A 15,516-nucleotide genomic window follows, 5' to 3' on the forward strand; every position below is an offset into this window, starting at 1 on the left:
AAAAGCAAAGGGTGGCTACTTTGAGGAATCTAAAATATAAGACATGTTTAAGAGTTATTTCACACTTTTTTGTTAAGTACATAATTCCACATGTGTTCATTCATAGTTTGGATGCCTTTAGAGAGAATCTACAATATAAATAGTCAAGAAAATAAAGGAAACGCAATGAATGAGAAGGTGTAACCAAACATTTGGCCTGTACTATATATATATATATATATATATAAAAATGTATAGCATTTCATTGTATATATTTATTTAAATGTATTTATGCTGTTGCGTTATGATACACAGAAATAAAGCAGCATGTTAAAGGTTCCTGCTCTGAAACAGCAAAGACACATTTCTCTAAAAAACAGTATGCAAATCAATACAAATTAATGCAGTCTTTGGAAAGGCAGCATCATGTAACCTTTGCATAACACAGAAAACTACTGCAAATCCAGTGCTTCAATATACCTTATCAATAAGTGATAAAAGTCTCACGAATCAGAAAAACCTCCACTGATAATCACAATGCACGCAATTGTGGTGTAAAGCCCCAAAGTTGCAATTCTGTGACTAAACCGCTGACACAAGACATCTTCTGGAGAAAATTCAGAGCAGAAGAGCTTGGAATTATAGCTAAAAGCAAAATAGAAGAACTGTATTGGGCTAACCAATGAAAAAAGATTGTTGAGAACATACCACTGATCATTTGTCCTGACCTGGCGTTAATATTCTCCCCTGAGAGCCCCTCCCTGCCTTATTACAGTGACTCACTTCCCCGAAAAGGAAATGACTCTCAGGCCTGCAGACTCACTGCGCCTGGGAATGCATCAGTAGCTCCCCTTCTGGGACGTAAGGGTGTGACTGACCATACGCCTGCTTAAATGAGGAGGAAAAGTCATTCTTTGTGTATTTCTGCAGGAAAAGTATGGATTGTATACAAAGGCTGTGTGCACTGTGCAGTATGTGAATTTTAGGAACAATGCTCATATAAGCACAAGTTTGTCTGCAGGAAATGTGGCAGTCAATGTGGCAGTGAATAATGAAAGGAATAGAAGGGAGTGTGTCACATCCCATCAGATGGGACACGTACAATTATCCTGTCACTCAATGCTTAATTTCTACAATATTGACTGTGCGTACTTTGCATGTTTATTCAGGTATAAGACTTTTCCTTGAATTAAGGTGGTGCAAAATAAAGGAACAAATCAGTGAAATTTTCTGAGCCTGGGTGTAACAGCAGTTTTTAAAGGAATAGTTCCACATTCACGGAAATAATTTGCATTTTTGCCAAAAGTTAGATCAGAAGATTAATACGACATATTTGTACACTAGATAAAAATATGTAGCCAGCAGCTTTGTTTAGCATGGCAAAAAGACTCAAAACAGGAAGAAACAGCTAGCCTGGCTCTGTCCAAAGGTAGTCTATATCCTGATTCCTTGACGTACCCATTTTATTTTTTTCCACGTTCCACTTTGTGTTGACATTTTAAATTCTGGTTGATATCTGAGGACTATGGTTGAACTTTTCTCAGATCTCTGCAGGATAAATCCAGACGGCTAGCTAAACTATTTGTCCAAACTGAGTTTTCTATTGCATGTCTAAAACAACTTTTAAACATACACGTTCCACCAAAACAAGTTCCTTCCATGCTTATTTTGCAGCGGCAATGCAGATTTTCTCCGGTGCTTAACACTGCCCAAGACGATTGTGATTGGTTTAAAAAAAATGTCAATAAACCAGAGTACATCTTCCTCCCAGCCCCAAATGCTATGGGGAGTAGCCAGACTCTCCTCCAACGCACTTTGGAGGAGGGTCTGGCAAAGCGAGACTAGTCCAAAGGTAACAAATTCCACCAACCAGCACCTCTAAAGCTCACTAATCAACACGTTATATCTTGTTTGTTTAATCCGTACAAAATCCAATGTAATAAATGCCATGTTGTAGTTTTATCCGGGGGGTTATGTGCGGGACTATTTTACAACAAGGCGCAGTGACCTCTTTGTGCTAAGCTAAAAGGTTAGCACGTAACCAAAGGTATGTGTTGAAAGGTGCATGTTGAATGATGCAGCCGTAAAAAATGACATATTGGATTTAAATATTTTACTCAATATCAGCTTTGAGGAGGCAATGCTACAAGCAAATACAAAATGTACAATATATGCAATGTTGTGAGGTAAGGGTTCACGTGAATTCTAAAAACATTTTTGCTGATGACACATAATACCAAAGCCAAAAATAAATCTCCTATTGGAAAGCATAAGCATATCCTAAAATAGTCATTTTTACAAAACTGCAGGTCATTGTCGGGATAAAGTTACTTCGAACTAAATAATGACCCAACCAGACAAAATAATTTCCAAATAATTTGTACAATTAGTCTCAACATTTCTTTCAACAACAGATGACGCACTGACTCTTGTTGCTGAGTGCAAACTTGATGTGAATTTGGCTGGTGAAGTTTCCTATGTGCAACGGACTGCAGTCAAAGCCCACGGTAAGTGAGACTGGAGGAAACAGGAAAGGCAGAGATTACGGAGTGCCGCTGTTACGTCTGCACAGAACAGACCAAGGCTTTGTACACTGGCAACTGCACCCTCATCTTCATCATAGATTCACAGCATGAGGAAGAAGGGGGGGGGGGAAATTTGCAGAGAAGAATAAAACAAGAAGAGAAGGCAAAAGGGAAAGGGACAGAAGGAAAAGTAGTCTTTCAAGTCATTTTTAGTCTTTGGCAAAATATGTCCAGACCTTCAATAATAGCTTAGTTTTATTTTCTGGTAATCTAGAATGGCCTGGATTACTCCAGACAGTTGGCTGCAGCCCTGCATTAACACAACATAAACTTTGGGGAGTGAATGTGGTGAGAGAGAAATATCCTCCAAAACCAACCAGAGAATGGCAGCTCAGGACACTGAGGAGAGGAGAGACATTCAGAAAGGCAAGAATGTTATGAGAAGAAAAAGATTAACCACAACTCATTACTTGAACTTGAGTATCAGCACCATTTTCTTCAGCCACCTCAGTAACCAGAGAACTTTATCTGTGTCTTTTTAGCCCCACTAGCCACATGACTCTATGGATGGCAATGTTGCTCATCCACCTCTTTGGTCCAGACTGAAATAATACAGCAATTATTATATACATTTCAATGAGTATTTGTACATTCTTGCTCCCCAGAGGATGAATTCCACTGACTTTGGTGGTCCCCTGACCTTTCCTCTAGCGTCACCCGCAGGTCAAAGTTAAAACTACTAACCATTAGCATGTTAGCATTGTCATTATGAGAATGTTAGCATGCTAGCATTATCTTTTAACTAAAAGCACAGCTGCAGCCAAGTACAGCTTCAGAGCCAATGTTCACTATAATAGCTGTACACTTTGAGTCCTGTGTAGCTATAACTTGATTCTTGATTTATTTTAGTGCATTATATTCCTTGAAAATTGCTACCTGCCTACAACTTCAAAAGTTTCTGTCAGAGTCTGATCAGGTTGAACAATAACATCACTGTTTTGAAGGGGAGTGAAATATTGTTGAGTGTTGAACATTGAATAATAGTGAACACATTTTCCCAGTTAACAAAAAGTGAGTGTGTTACTTACACTCTTCACTCTCCACAGCAGCGTAGTTGCCTGCTTCTTTGAAAGTGATATTTCCCAGGTGCAGGACTCCAGCCACAATCTGAAGCACCATGGACCTGTCCTGCGCTGATATGCCAATCACATCCATAGCATGCTGGGAAAAGCAAAAGGAAAAGAGCATGCTAAATGAGGGCCACAGTGTGGGATTACTCACTCCTGTGGTACCTAGCTCATGTCCTCTGATTACTCCTGTTGCGGTCTAAAAAACAGGAGGAGATCGTTGGGAAAGAAAACAAAAGAGGACTGGTAGGGAGAGAGAGAGAGAGAGAGAGAGAGAGAGAGAGAGAGAGAGGACTGTAAAGTGAAGGCTGTGAGCCAAATGAATGCTGGTATGAGATTCATACACACAAAACACCGCTAAGGGTGTGAAGTAATTGCCCGGTATTGACCGAACAGAAGGAATCTGACCATACCGTTGTTTCCTGGAAGTCACTCTTGTCGTTGATGTCATCCACTTTGTAGGAACCAGACTGATTAAGGTAAGTGTAGTAATCCAAGCTTGTGATTCCCAGGCTGCTCTTCTGCTCTCCACTGGCTCCTTCTATCAACTGCAAAGCACAAATTAATAGTGTATTGTGGATTTAAGTCATGTTTTTGCACAAAACTTGAGTGGAGTGTCATTTTTATACATTTTCAGGCTCATATTTATACACTATGCTCCACTTTGCATGTGAAAAAAACTGCACTATGGTAAGACTGAACTCCCTCTTCCAAGGACCTCAAGCTATCCACAATGAAAACAGATTGACCCTCTTCATGCAGCTTAATGGCAAGTCTAACCCAACGTGTCCTGAAATTTCCTCAGAGGCCCTCTTCACAAACCAAATGTGTCCTGTTTAGTCTCCGGCTCAATAAATAAGCCTCACTTGGTAGAAGATATGGAAACTCCTCTCTCCAGGATTCCTCATGACGACACGTGACTTCTCTAGAAGGAAGTTGGAGATTTTCCCTCCGTCTGGTTCGCCACCGGAGCTGAACTGGATCTCAAAATATTTCCCCTGATGGATCAAAGCATGTTTTTTTTTCAGTTACGGCAATGACGTATAAAGCCAGAACTATAATCACATTTTATTTTAAGTGTAAAAACACCATTAAACACAGCCTCGAGGCACAATCAAAAGAACACATGCAGTAAATAAAACAAAGTAATAACACAATTGAACACATATACATAAGATCTGGCACCTGGTTATTTTACGGTTGCTAGGGGTGTGTGGTGTGTGTGTGTGTGTGTGTGTGTGTGTGTGTGTGTGTGTGTGTGTGTGTGTGTGCGTGCGTGCGTGCGTGTGTGCGTGTGTGAGTGTGTGTGTACATTTTTATAAAAATTAGATCCTGCTTTTTGTCTTGCTCTCTTTTCCAGACAAGCCTATAGCAAAAGTGAACAGAGACACCATTTATTCAAAGACAGTACCTCAAAGAAGTGATCTCAGGCCATTAGTGCCAAACCAAATCCATTTCCCCATAACTGGATCAAAAAATAGCCTGACTACTTAGACAATGCTGCTTTGTATGCTAACCTAAACACTTAAATCTGCCAATAAACGTTATATGAAATGTGCTTTGACTTAATTTTAAGCCCTTGTTAAATACGTTTCTCGTAAGCAGTGGAGGATGTGCTTCAGTGGTTTTCCATATATGTGTTTCTATGGGTTGTGTCCTTATAGCACAGCTCTGGTTAACCAAGACACACAAGAGCTTGGCATCCTCACGCAGTGAAACAGAGAAGCTGTTACTGCAAATCTTTGTTTTCAAAAGTCTCAGCTTGGTTTCAAAGGTGCGCCACAGAAAAGTTGAGTCCTCAAATTATTCTGTGGTAAGTACTACCTACTGCATGTATTTATCTCGGAGCAACTCAGTTTTTTGCAGGATTTGCAATATGAGTTGGCTATTCTAATTTTGTCTGTTTCCCAGAGTTGTCCTCACTTACACTGCAAATCAGCTTTGCCACATGCACACGCACACATGCACGCACACACACAGATTCAAAAGCCTTACAAATCTGCTGGAGTTGTTGTTCCTCAAGGTCTTGGCGTTGCCGAAGGCCTCTAGCAGTGGGTTGGACTGCAGGATGATGTCTTTGACATGCTGGGAGGAGACAGATGTAATGAGCTGTTACCTACGTCACAGATGGACCGTACAGCAGGTATACCACACAGTTCACACCCTCACTGACAGGCTGGTGTGTATGTCTCTGGAACTTTCCACTCAAATATGAGCACACACACACACACACACACACACACACACACACACACACACACACACACACACCACACACACACACACACACACACACACACACACACACACACACACACACACACACACACGTCTGGAGGACATCATCTTTCCTTTGAGCCATTGGCATTTAGAAACACATGAGTTTTAAATCGGTACAGCAGACAAAGCCTTTCCATTATTGTACACAAAGGATGAATGGAAGTGATTTCTTGAACATTTTTGCATTTCTAAATTTACTCCTTTATGAAAGGAAAAAAATAACACTTCACTTCACACTTCAATCTATTTATAGAAAACCACAAAGTTACTCATATAACCAAAGCAGCCCATCCTAATGTTCTTCCTACTGTACACTAATATCTTTTAGATTTTAACTTAACTTGATTTATTTATTGAGCTTCAAAACACACTAAGTTTAAGGAATAACAACCTAAAGTGAGAACACATGTTTTAATCATGAATGAATATTAATAGATGTGAAGATTTGTGACAATGCTCAGACAATGCTCTGACAAATAAACAGATATGTTACTGGCAGTAAGCGTTTATCTATTCAAAACTATTCTCACACACATGTGAACACTCACTATGAAAACATTTCTTAAAATGGGCATGGGCTGTGCTGCACAATGTGTTCAAACTGAAGGGAATAATGTGAAAGGGAGGAGATGGTGAACAGGAACTGGAAGAGGTGGAGACAAAAGTGTGTCCACTGTAAAGGCCATTTTGTTTAAACAAACAAGACCAAGAAAGATATTACCATAACTAGCTTTAGAATTGTACATGTATACTGTAACTTGCAACTCTGAAAATCCACAACAATAATAATGCTATGTAAGTATTACACATGGTATTTGGTTAGACTACCAGCTCTACTGTTAAACTTAAAGCTTGAAGATGATTTATCACATTGCCCTAGTAGAAGCAGCTCTGAGTGGATTAAATATAAAAACCCCACTGCCATCATGGTGCAGCCATTTCCTCATCAAACTTTAGATCTTTATCAAGCTTAGGAACTGGACATCTGCTGGTTTCGGGGGCTGCCAGATGGCTGAAAAGGGCTGGGTGAAGAGGCTGCTGATTGGCTGATTATGTGGTAAAAAGAGGAGGATGATAATAGGAAGATTTGGGTCTAAGGAGAGGAATTACTGCATGAATGAAGCAGCAACAGGTTGTTTGATTTCACACAAGTCTGCAGTGACATTACAGAATTGTCTCAATTTGTAAATACTTCAACAAGTAGGACAGGCAAAATACAATCAAGAAAACACAAGAAATTCTTTATGATTGATGTGGAAGGATGCCCATTCATTTGAAAAAGGTTACATAATATAATTGATGAGCAGTGATCTTATAATACTTCTTTGACAACATTATTATTGCCCTGTTATCATTCCATCTGTCCAGCTCAACATCTCATGCATCTATTACATACTGTCCTCAAAGAAAAAAATGCAGTTCTTCTCACCTGTACTTTGGGTCCGCCCCCTGACACTCTGGAGATGTAGCTCATGATATATTTGGCTGCCACAGTCTTCCCTGCTCCGCTCTCTCCACTGAAACAAATGTAAGCATGTGCTTTCACATACATGCAATATGAGCTTCTGAGTCAACTTTAAATCAACTTAATGCAATAACTAATAACAAGTGACATTAAGTTTATGCTCAGACGTCAGAGATTCATGCAGACCTGGGTGGTTCTTTGGTATTTTAACCATTAGATGTGGAGTAATATGCTTTGAGCGACTACATGTGCATGTTCATGCAGCTATTATTTTATCTCAGAAAATGTTCAAAAGCCTGAAGGAAATAATAGTTTTTTAAGCTGTAGGTGGTTTGTTTACATATGTTTTGTCTGAACGCACATCAGCAAACAGGATTGAGCTACTGTGTATGTTGTAATAATAATATTGTAGATTACTTTGGGATTCCAGGTCCCACCAACCATGAATGTACACTACCGGTCAAAAGTTTGGGGTCACTTCGAAATTTCCATTGCACTCCATTATAGACAGAATACCAGCTGAGATCAGTTGCATTGTTTTTTTAACCAGCGCAGCAGTTTTCATATTACATTATGTGCTTACATAATTGCAAAAGGGTTCTCCAATGTTTTCTCAGTTAGTTTTTTTAAATGATATCAGATTAGTGAACAGAATGGGCCTTTGGAACATTGGATGAATGGTTGGTGATAATGGGCAATGTAGATATTGCATTAAAGATCAGCCCCCCACTCAGATCAGCTGGTATTATGTCTAACATCGAGTGGAATGGAAATTTGTAAGTGGCCCCATACTTTTGACCGGTAGTGTTTATGTACATATTCTTTGTTAACATGGTTAAGTCACAACTGTTGATTGCATTCAAAACATTTTAAGATGCTGCAAACGTTTAAACTTAAAACAGTTTAGTATGTATGTGTTGGTGCATGTCTGCACTTTTTTGTCCACCAAAGCAAAGATCTATTTAACTCATCAGTTACTGTATGCTGAACCTTAACCTTTAACCTGAACCTGGATAAACAGAAACTCCTGCTTTCCTGTGTACACACTCTGTGTAATGTACAAACCAAATTATGTTATGTCTAACTGAAGCAAATTTCAACTCAGAGGCTTAATGAGTGTTGGACTGCACATGCAGCACATCTGGCCAGATAAATACTGCAGCAACAAGGACATTAATTCTGTTTTGTCACATTCACTGATTCCCCCCCCCCCTCATTTCTTTCCCCCTCACCCTACACTTGTCCATTTTCCTCCTTGCCTTTCACTTTGCCAGTGTCATACTTATTTTGACATATGTGGTTTGGCAGTGGATGACAGTGGAGTCTGTTTTTTCTATCTGCGCCTTAAAGTAGAGTCAGGTTGGTAATGCCTCTGTGAAAAACACAGCTGCAGACTGTTAGATGCTGCCAGAGGAAGTCATGGGAGCCAATCCATTACACAGTAGTCTCTATATGGTTGTAACCCTCCCCCTTTATACCTCCTTGTTTCTTCCAAATCCTTCAGCATTGTCTGGGCTACCTCACTGCACACTAACTGCTCAAGTTACAGCCAGACACTGATATGCTTTTAATAGTTTTTAGAGCTTTATCTGAGAGCATTGTTCTTCCTCTTAAAAGTTATTCTCTAAGAAGCTAATTTTAACACAAGCAGCAGCAAGAGTTGGAGTCCCATTTTGAGTCCCCAAAATGGGCGAGTCTTATTATTGTGGCGCTGAAATGCTGAAGGCATTGTTAACTTCCGCAGAGATTTATTAACCAAACAAGGACATTAGCTAAACAGTACAATGCAGGGGCACGGAGGTTTAAGCATCAACTTTCATAAATCTTATTGACAACAGCTATGAGAAGGATGCACAGTCAACACTGAGTTCTAAGTTGGTGTGTGTTGGTGGTTTGAAAGCTAATCATACTGCATTCCAACAGAACTAGTTGCATGTACATTATGCTCAAGTAGACTCTTTGGATTTCTTATGTTATAATGCGAGAGCATTTTATTCCCAGGGCCCTAAAAATATCAACTTCTATTTGTATTCTACGGGGGCCTGGGTTCATCTGTCTTAAGGCCCAATTTCAGTCCAACAACAGAGGCTGGAGTCAGGAATTGGATATCTTTGTCAAATTAATGAACAATACTGGAAATGACAAAAAAAACAACCGACCAAAAAAGGTTGTGATTCATTTATGTGGACCACTGAAACAGATTTTATGGAAGAAAGTAAGCAGATTGGTTGAAGCAGTGTAAAAATGATAAAAAATGGAGTATAAACACGATGAGAGCAGTAAGACTATTGGTACATTACAATGTCTGAACTGTTGAGCAGGCCACTTCAAAGCAGTGCAATTGATTGTCAATTGAACCTAAAATAATACATTTTCTGCCCTCAGTTCCTTGGACAGGAAAGAGAAAAACACTGGAGTGGTATATGAGTTGCATGTGCAACAGCTGTAGGGAACACTAACTCTGTGAATTGGCAAGGCCTCTGGACAAAAGACTGAAGGATCACTGCAAGTAGATAAGATCAGCTGTCTGTAAAGCTAGTCACAGCATCTACTGGGATGGGATCAAAACCATCGACCAAGAGACAGTTGACAGTGAAGGAGGATCAAGACATCTTGGATGGTCAGATGACGGCTCTGATTTCATCTAATAGTTTGATCGGGAGTGTCAAACTGATAAGACCAGCTCCAATTCGTCCCTTTCATATCTGATCTAGATGTCGAGGGATAGCTACATCAGTCACATGCTGGCATATACATAAAATGAATGGGGATAAGTCACAATTTCTTAAGAAAGAAAGTCAAAACTTCTCTACCACTTCATCATGAATTCCTCTAATTCACACATTTTTTAGTAAATGTGGAAAAGTGCTAACACAGGCCGATGCAGACCACACTGCCAGGCCAGCAGTTCACACAGCAGCCTTTGTTAGCTGAGACCTGGTTCATCATAAAACCACTTCCATGCTTTTGTTTGCTGATTTAGTCAATCACAAAATCCACCTCGGTGTCTTTATGTGGGGAAACTGAACTAGCAACTGCTGGCTGTGTAAACAACGGGCTAAAGTGCTGAAGCAGGGGTCATTCATCATGAGGTAAGCACTATAGCAACCGCGCTACTCAGGTGACTGGGCCAGTGGGATAAAGCCCCAATCATGACACTACACTTTTGTCTCCACAGCTTTATAGCTCAAAAACATTCACAGACAAACTTAAACAGTCTATAAAAGAACCTAAAAGCTAGCAAAAGCAGTGATTGTGGTTCAAGGACCATGCAGGTGTTCTCCCTGGAGTGTTTTTCTTTTTAAACCAGGAAGTTCTTCAAAAATAGCTGGTATACGTGGCTGTTTTGCTTTCATCTGACATCCTGAATTGAGGCCAGAGCCAGCTGTTAACGGTGCATTGTTTTCATACTTGGGTATTAGTGCATTTGTCTCCCTGAATTTGCATTTCACTGAAGCCAAAAGTGCTGGAAAAGCAATTACGATGGAAAAAACTCCAAAGAGACATGGCACTCTCAGTGCCAAATGATGTGGTTGAACCTGTTCTGTTCTCCTTTGTTCCCCTCCCAACCATTATTTCTTTGGTAACATTTGACAAATCACATTGTACAGATTACTATCTCCAGTCTTTGTCTCACTCTCTCCCATCCTGGGCGTGTACAGATTTGACTCACTGAGGGGTGAGGTAACTAAATGAAATCTTAAATCTATTTTGGTTGTCACATGCCATTAGTTCATGGTGTGTAAAGGAGGTAGATAATCATATGTGAGTATAAGTCTTACCTGATGATGACACATTGGTTCTCACTGTCAATCATCATGTTTCTGTACATATTATCTGCCAGAGCGTAGATGTGAGGAGGGTTCTCATATTGAGCCTGAGAGTTGACAAAAGAATTTAGTTAGAATCAATGATCAAACAGCTTTTGTAAAACGTTGTAGAGGTATTTAGTGCTTAGCTAGCATTGTCTGTGTAGCCAAGTTTACTGTAGCTTATTCCTTTGTGTCATAGACCTCCATTGTAGTCCAAAAACATCAGTTAGCCACACTGTTGCACTGGGTGATATTAATGCATTATTAAGAACATGGGCACTGTACTTTTATTTTGATTCAATGACACATACAGCATCCTGCCGTTAATACTCACTCGAGCACCAAATGTGTATTTATACGCCAGTGAAAATAGTCCTCAACATTTGCACTATTTACTCCTGTTTGAGTAACATTTGCTAAAGACTACAGTGCCCAGCTGTCTGAGCTTTTTTAAAGAGACAGACAGGTAGGGAAACCAGGGAGTATTGAGAGATTGACTGACATATGGTTGGTTTTGGTCTTTTTGTTTAGATTTCTTGACAAAAGAAAATAAGAATAATTTATATATTAACCCCACTTTGGCCTTGATGGGTTGTGAAAAGACTGCACTAATCTGCACAAAATAGGACAGGTTATGGTTATGAATGTCAAATCTATTCCCCTCCAATGTTGGCATCTTCATGATTGTTTTACACAATTCTGAACAGATCTGAACTTTATACTGTAGTTTGAGCTGATAACACTGTGCAAACCTGAACCCAGTGCACCAAACTGTTAAATTTGGCATATGTTGCTGAGTGTTTTCACAATCAGTTAGAGTATTAGAAGTCTTTCAGTGTGATCCTTAGCAGGCCAGCCAAGAAAGGGGGCAGACTTGAACAGGCTATTCTGTGAAGGTACTGACAAGCCTTTCTTAATGATCGAGTCAAGTCTCTGACAGCAAAAATCTGCGCCAGCCCGCTGGAAACTTCGCACTGCAACAAACCCAGTTCATTTCAAAGCATTTGTCCTTCAGATGGTTGCTATCTTAAACCTCCAGACACATCAGTACTTACTTTCACAATATGAAGTGAGTTTTCCAGAAACCATTAAATGTGTTCATAGGTCACATAGTATCCCACTTACTGAGCCCTGATACATCTCAACTTCTTTTTCCCCAAAGTATGGCATCTGCTTGAAAGGGTTGACGGAGATGAGCACAGGACCAATATATGTCTGATGAGGTTATGTATTAAAGATCATACAAGGAACACAAACAAATCATCAAGAAACAAACAAATAATACCACATTAAAATCACCTCTTTGTGGCCAGGTTGGTTCAGTGGTACAGCAGGCGCACATGTACTGAGAGGTTTATGCCTCGACGCAGAGGTCAAGGGTTTGAATCTGATCTGTGACGATTTCCTGCATGTCTTCCCCCTGTCTCACCTAAGTGTCCTGTCAAAAATTCAAGGCGGAACAGCCCAAAAAATAATCTTATTTAAAAAATCACCTCTTATTGGAAGTGTAAAAGTTGTACATAAATTGTAAAACATTCCCCTTTAATGGTAAAACATCTGTATTACATTTTTAGATTTGATAAAATTGTAAAGGCGAGAAATGACAATCTAAGGCTGCCATGATGCCAAGAGAGTGCAGCAGTGGAGTATTTGGTGATCAGGCCTGAGGCTAAATAAGTATCCAGTTCTTCAAGTGTTACATGGACCGACCATGTAACACTGTGAGGTTTTATGCCCTGAAGCCAAAACGCAGTTCAAGGCAAATAAAGCTGCTATTGTGGGTGGCCTACAGTGACCCACAAGCTTGGCGAGGAGACCTCACAGTTAGCAATTACTAAACTTCATAATACTGTGTGCACTGCCAGAGTGTGGATGAAGTTTATGCAATGAGCTGCTGAGCATTGCTTTTCAAAAGGGGATATTCATTTATTCATCGACTCATTTCACTTCATGAACAGCTGATGTGTGTAGCCAAAGCTGCACTTTAGAAACCTTAACCTACTATTTGTGTGACAAACTGTATGAAAATGACAGCTCACCATTTTAAATCCCCACCACAATCATAAAATTATGGCTGCTCAAAAAAGATGGCAGCACTGCTCTGAGTCAAAAAGACTGTAAATACAATCTGCTATTTCTCACACCATTATGTTCACATTTGGCACCACAGTGAGATAAAACTAGAGTCTAAGTCTGACTTTTTTTAAGGAGCAGGAGTTAGAGGTTCGGGTGGAGGTATGTACAGACTCTTTGCCCCCTTGCACACGGCAGAGACTCAAGAGGAAGGCGTTACCTCCCAACACTGACCTATTACTACAATAACGCTGTGAATAACCATTCAGCTGTTCTGGGAATAGCAGGGATGAGACAGGACTCAGCTATTTCTCGCCGGGGTGTGAACCGCGATTGTGAGCAAAGGATACAAAGATGTAGTCATCCATGTATCTCTTCTTGAGGTTGTCCACGATGGCGTCCTCATTGATCTTGCTGAGCAGCACCATGTCATCCACTCCGCTGTGTTTGACATTGTGGCTCTGCCAGTGGTACCGGTAGTGCCCCCGGCTCCCCTGCAACAAAACAAATACAATTGTTATCATTGTTGGTTCACTGAGAGAGACACAATGAGATGGTGTGGACTAATCGAGAGTCTGACATCAAGGTGACACAGACGCACTGTTACATGAATGAATCGAGGCTTTACAGCACACTCAGAGGCTGAGTATATGTGTGGTTATAGTATACAAATGAAAGCCAAGGGAAAATGGTTATTATAACAGCAACAAAAAGTCAGTGTCCACATTTTCTGTTACCAGCAGCACAATTAAAGAGTTGCAAGGTCAGAATCCTACATGTGCTTGGTGTTATTTGTCCAAGTGTTAAAGATGCTCTGACCCAACTTTTATCCACATCGTAACAATCTGGTTTTTCCCTACATTCCTGTTTTTGTTTTAGCTGAGTGAGTCTCTGGAGAACTGAGGTCATTCATCATGCGCTATGAGTCAGTGTTGTCTGGCTACTGTGGACGAGGGGTTCACAATGTGCTGCAAGGAGTGAGTCTCTTTCTCCTGGATGGAGAACCACTCAAAGCCGCAAAGAGCATTCAGAACATTAGTCAGCACACAAGTTAACTCTTGACTTCTTCCCTCTGAATCCTACCGACTTTGGTGATCCTCTGACTTTTCCTATATCACCACCAGGAGGTTGATATGTTTGGCTTTTAGTAAACTGATCCACAACAGATCCTAAAATGACCCTGGGGTGACATTTTGTGGGGTGAAACGGTTGTTTCCAAGATCAAGAACAAACTTACAACTTCCACTGTATTGTGTTTCCTACTTAATGTTTTGACTTTCAGAGGTTGTGGTGTTGCTGATTTTTGTATTATACTCAGAGATGGGAAGTAACGGAGTACAAATACTTCGTTACTGTACTCAAGTAGATTTTTCTGATATTTTTACTTTACTTTACTACTTATTTTTGTGGCGACTTTTTACTTCTACTCCTTACATTTTAACACAAATATCGGTACTTTCTACTCCTTACATTTTACAAAATTGGCTCGTTACTTTAGTTTTGTACAAGTGGTCGTCTTATCGGAGAATAGCGCGGACACGCGCCACACACCGCGAGCGGGTGCGCGCGCCACACGGAGAAAAAAGTGAGAGAAAAGAAAAAGAGACAAGCTGTCCGGAGGATAACCAGCTGAGATTGTGTGTGTGAGTCTTTGAGAACTGTAAGTTGTATAACTCATGTTGTCAGTTCACTTAAGCCTGTTACTGGTCTATAGTTCTTGCACATTTAAAGTAAGTTAGCTAGTGGGTTTGGTGTGCTCTTCACCTGTTAGCTCGTGGTTTTGGTGTGGTCTTCACATGTTAGCTGGGTTACACGTTGGTCTTCATGAAGCATCAACACTTTCACCAGCTCTATTCGCATGAGTTTTTTTTTTTTTTTTTTTTTTACCAAACTTCAGATTCTGTAATTCAATTGACAAGTGGATGGAACCTTAGCTAGAGAGAAGTTGTCTCCGTCTGTTTTAACAGATACACCTGGGGCCAAGTTGGACACCAGAATCAGCTTTCCAGTCCTAATCTAGTCCTCAACTTTCACATCATTTCACTGGAGTTTTTGTTATTATTGTTTATGTCATCAATACCATATTCAATCTAAATGGATGGGAATATATCTACTGTACGTTGCATTTGACGCACGACTAAGATAACTCAACAGATTCAGCATTCATTCACAGTAAATCATTGAGGCTTGATGGCGCTAACGTTAGCACATATAGTATGGATGGCGCTAACGTTAGCACATAGTAGTATGGATGG

General features: G+C 40.2%; 1 protein-coding gene across 2 annotated transcripts in view; it reads right to left on the minus strand.

Annotated features, from left to right (window-relative positions):
• Window positions 1-15,516, minus strand: part of myo1ea (myosin IEa) — a 56,626-nt gene that overhangs the window by 22,956 nt on the left and 18,154 nt on the right. For both annotated transcript variants that reach the window (XM_032518544.1, XM_032518471.1), the window contains exons 2-9: window positions 13,612-13,755; window positions 12,314-12,403; window positions 11,159-11,253; window positions 7,341-7,428; window positions 5,627-5,716; window positions 4,498-4,629; window positions 4,045-4,179; window positions 3,593-3,725 (exon numbers count right to left, since the gene is read on the minus strand). In XM_032518544.1, the coding sequence (XP_032374435.1) occupies window positions 3,593-3,725; window positions 4,045-4,179; window positions 4,498-4,629; window positions 5,627-5,716; window positions 7,341-7,428; window positions 11,159-11,253; window positions 12,314-12,403; window positions 13,612-13,755 (907 nt within the window). The remainder of the gene's footprint in view (window positions 1-3,592; window positions 3,726-4,044; window positions 4,180-4,497; window positions 4,630-5,626; window positions 5,717-7,340; window positions 7,429-11,158; window positions 11,254-12,313; window positions 12,404-13,611; window positions 13,756-15,516) is intronic.

Source organism: Etheostoma spectabile, chromosome 1 (genome assembly GCF_008692095.1).
Source record: "Etheostoma spectabile isolate EspeVRDwgs_2016 chromosome 1, UIUC_Espe_1.0, whole genome shotgun sequence".
NCBI lineage: Eukaryota > Metazoa > Chordata > Actinopteri > Perciformes > Percidae > Etheostoma > Etheostoma spectabile.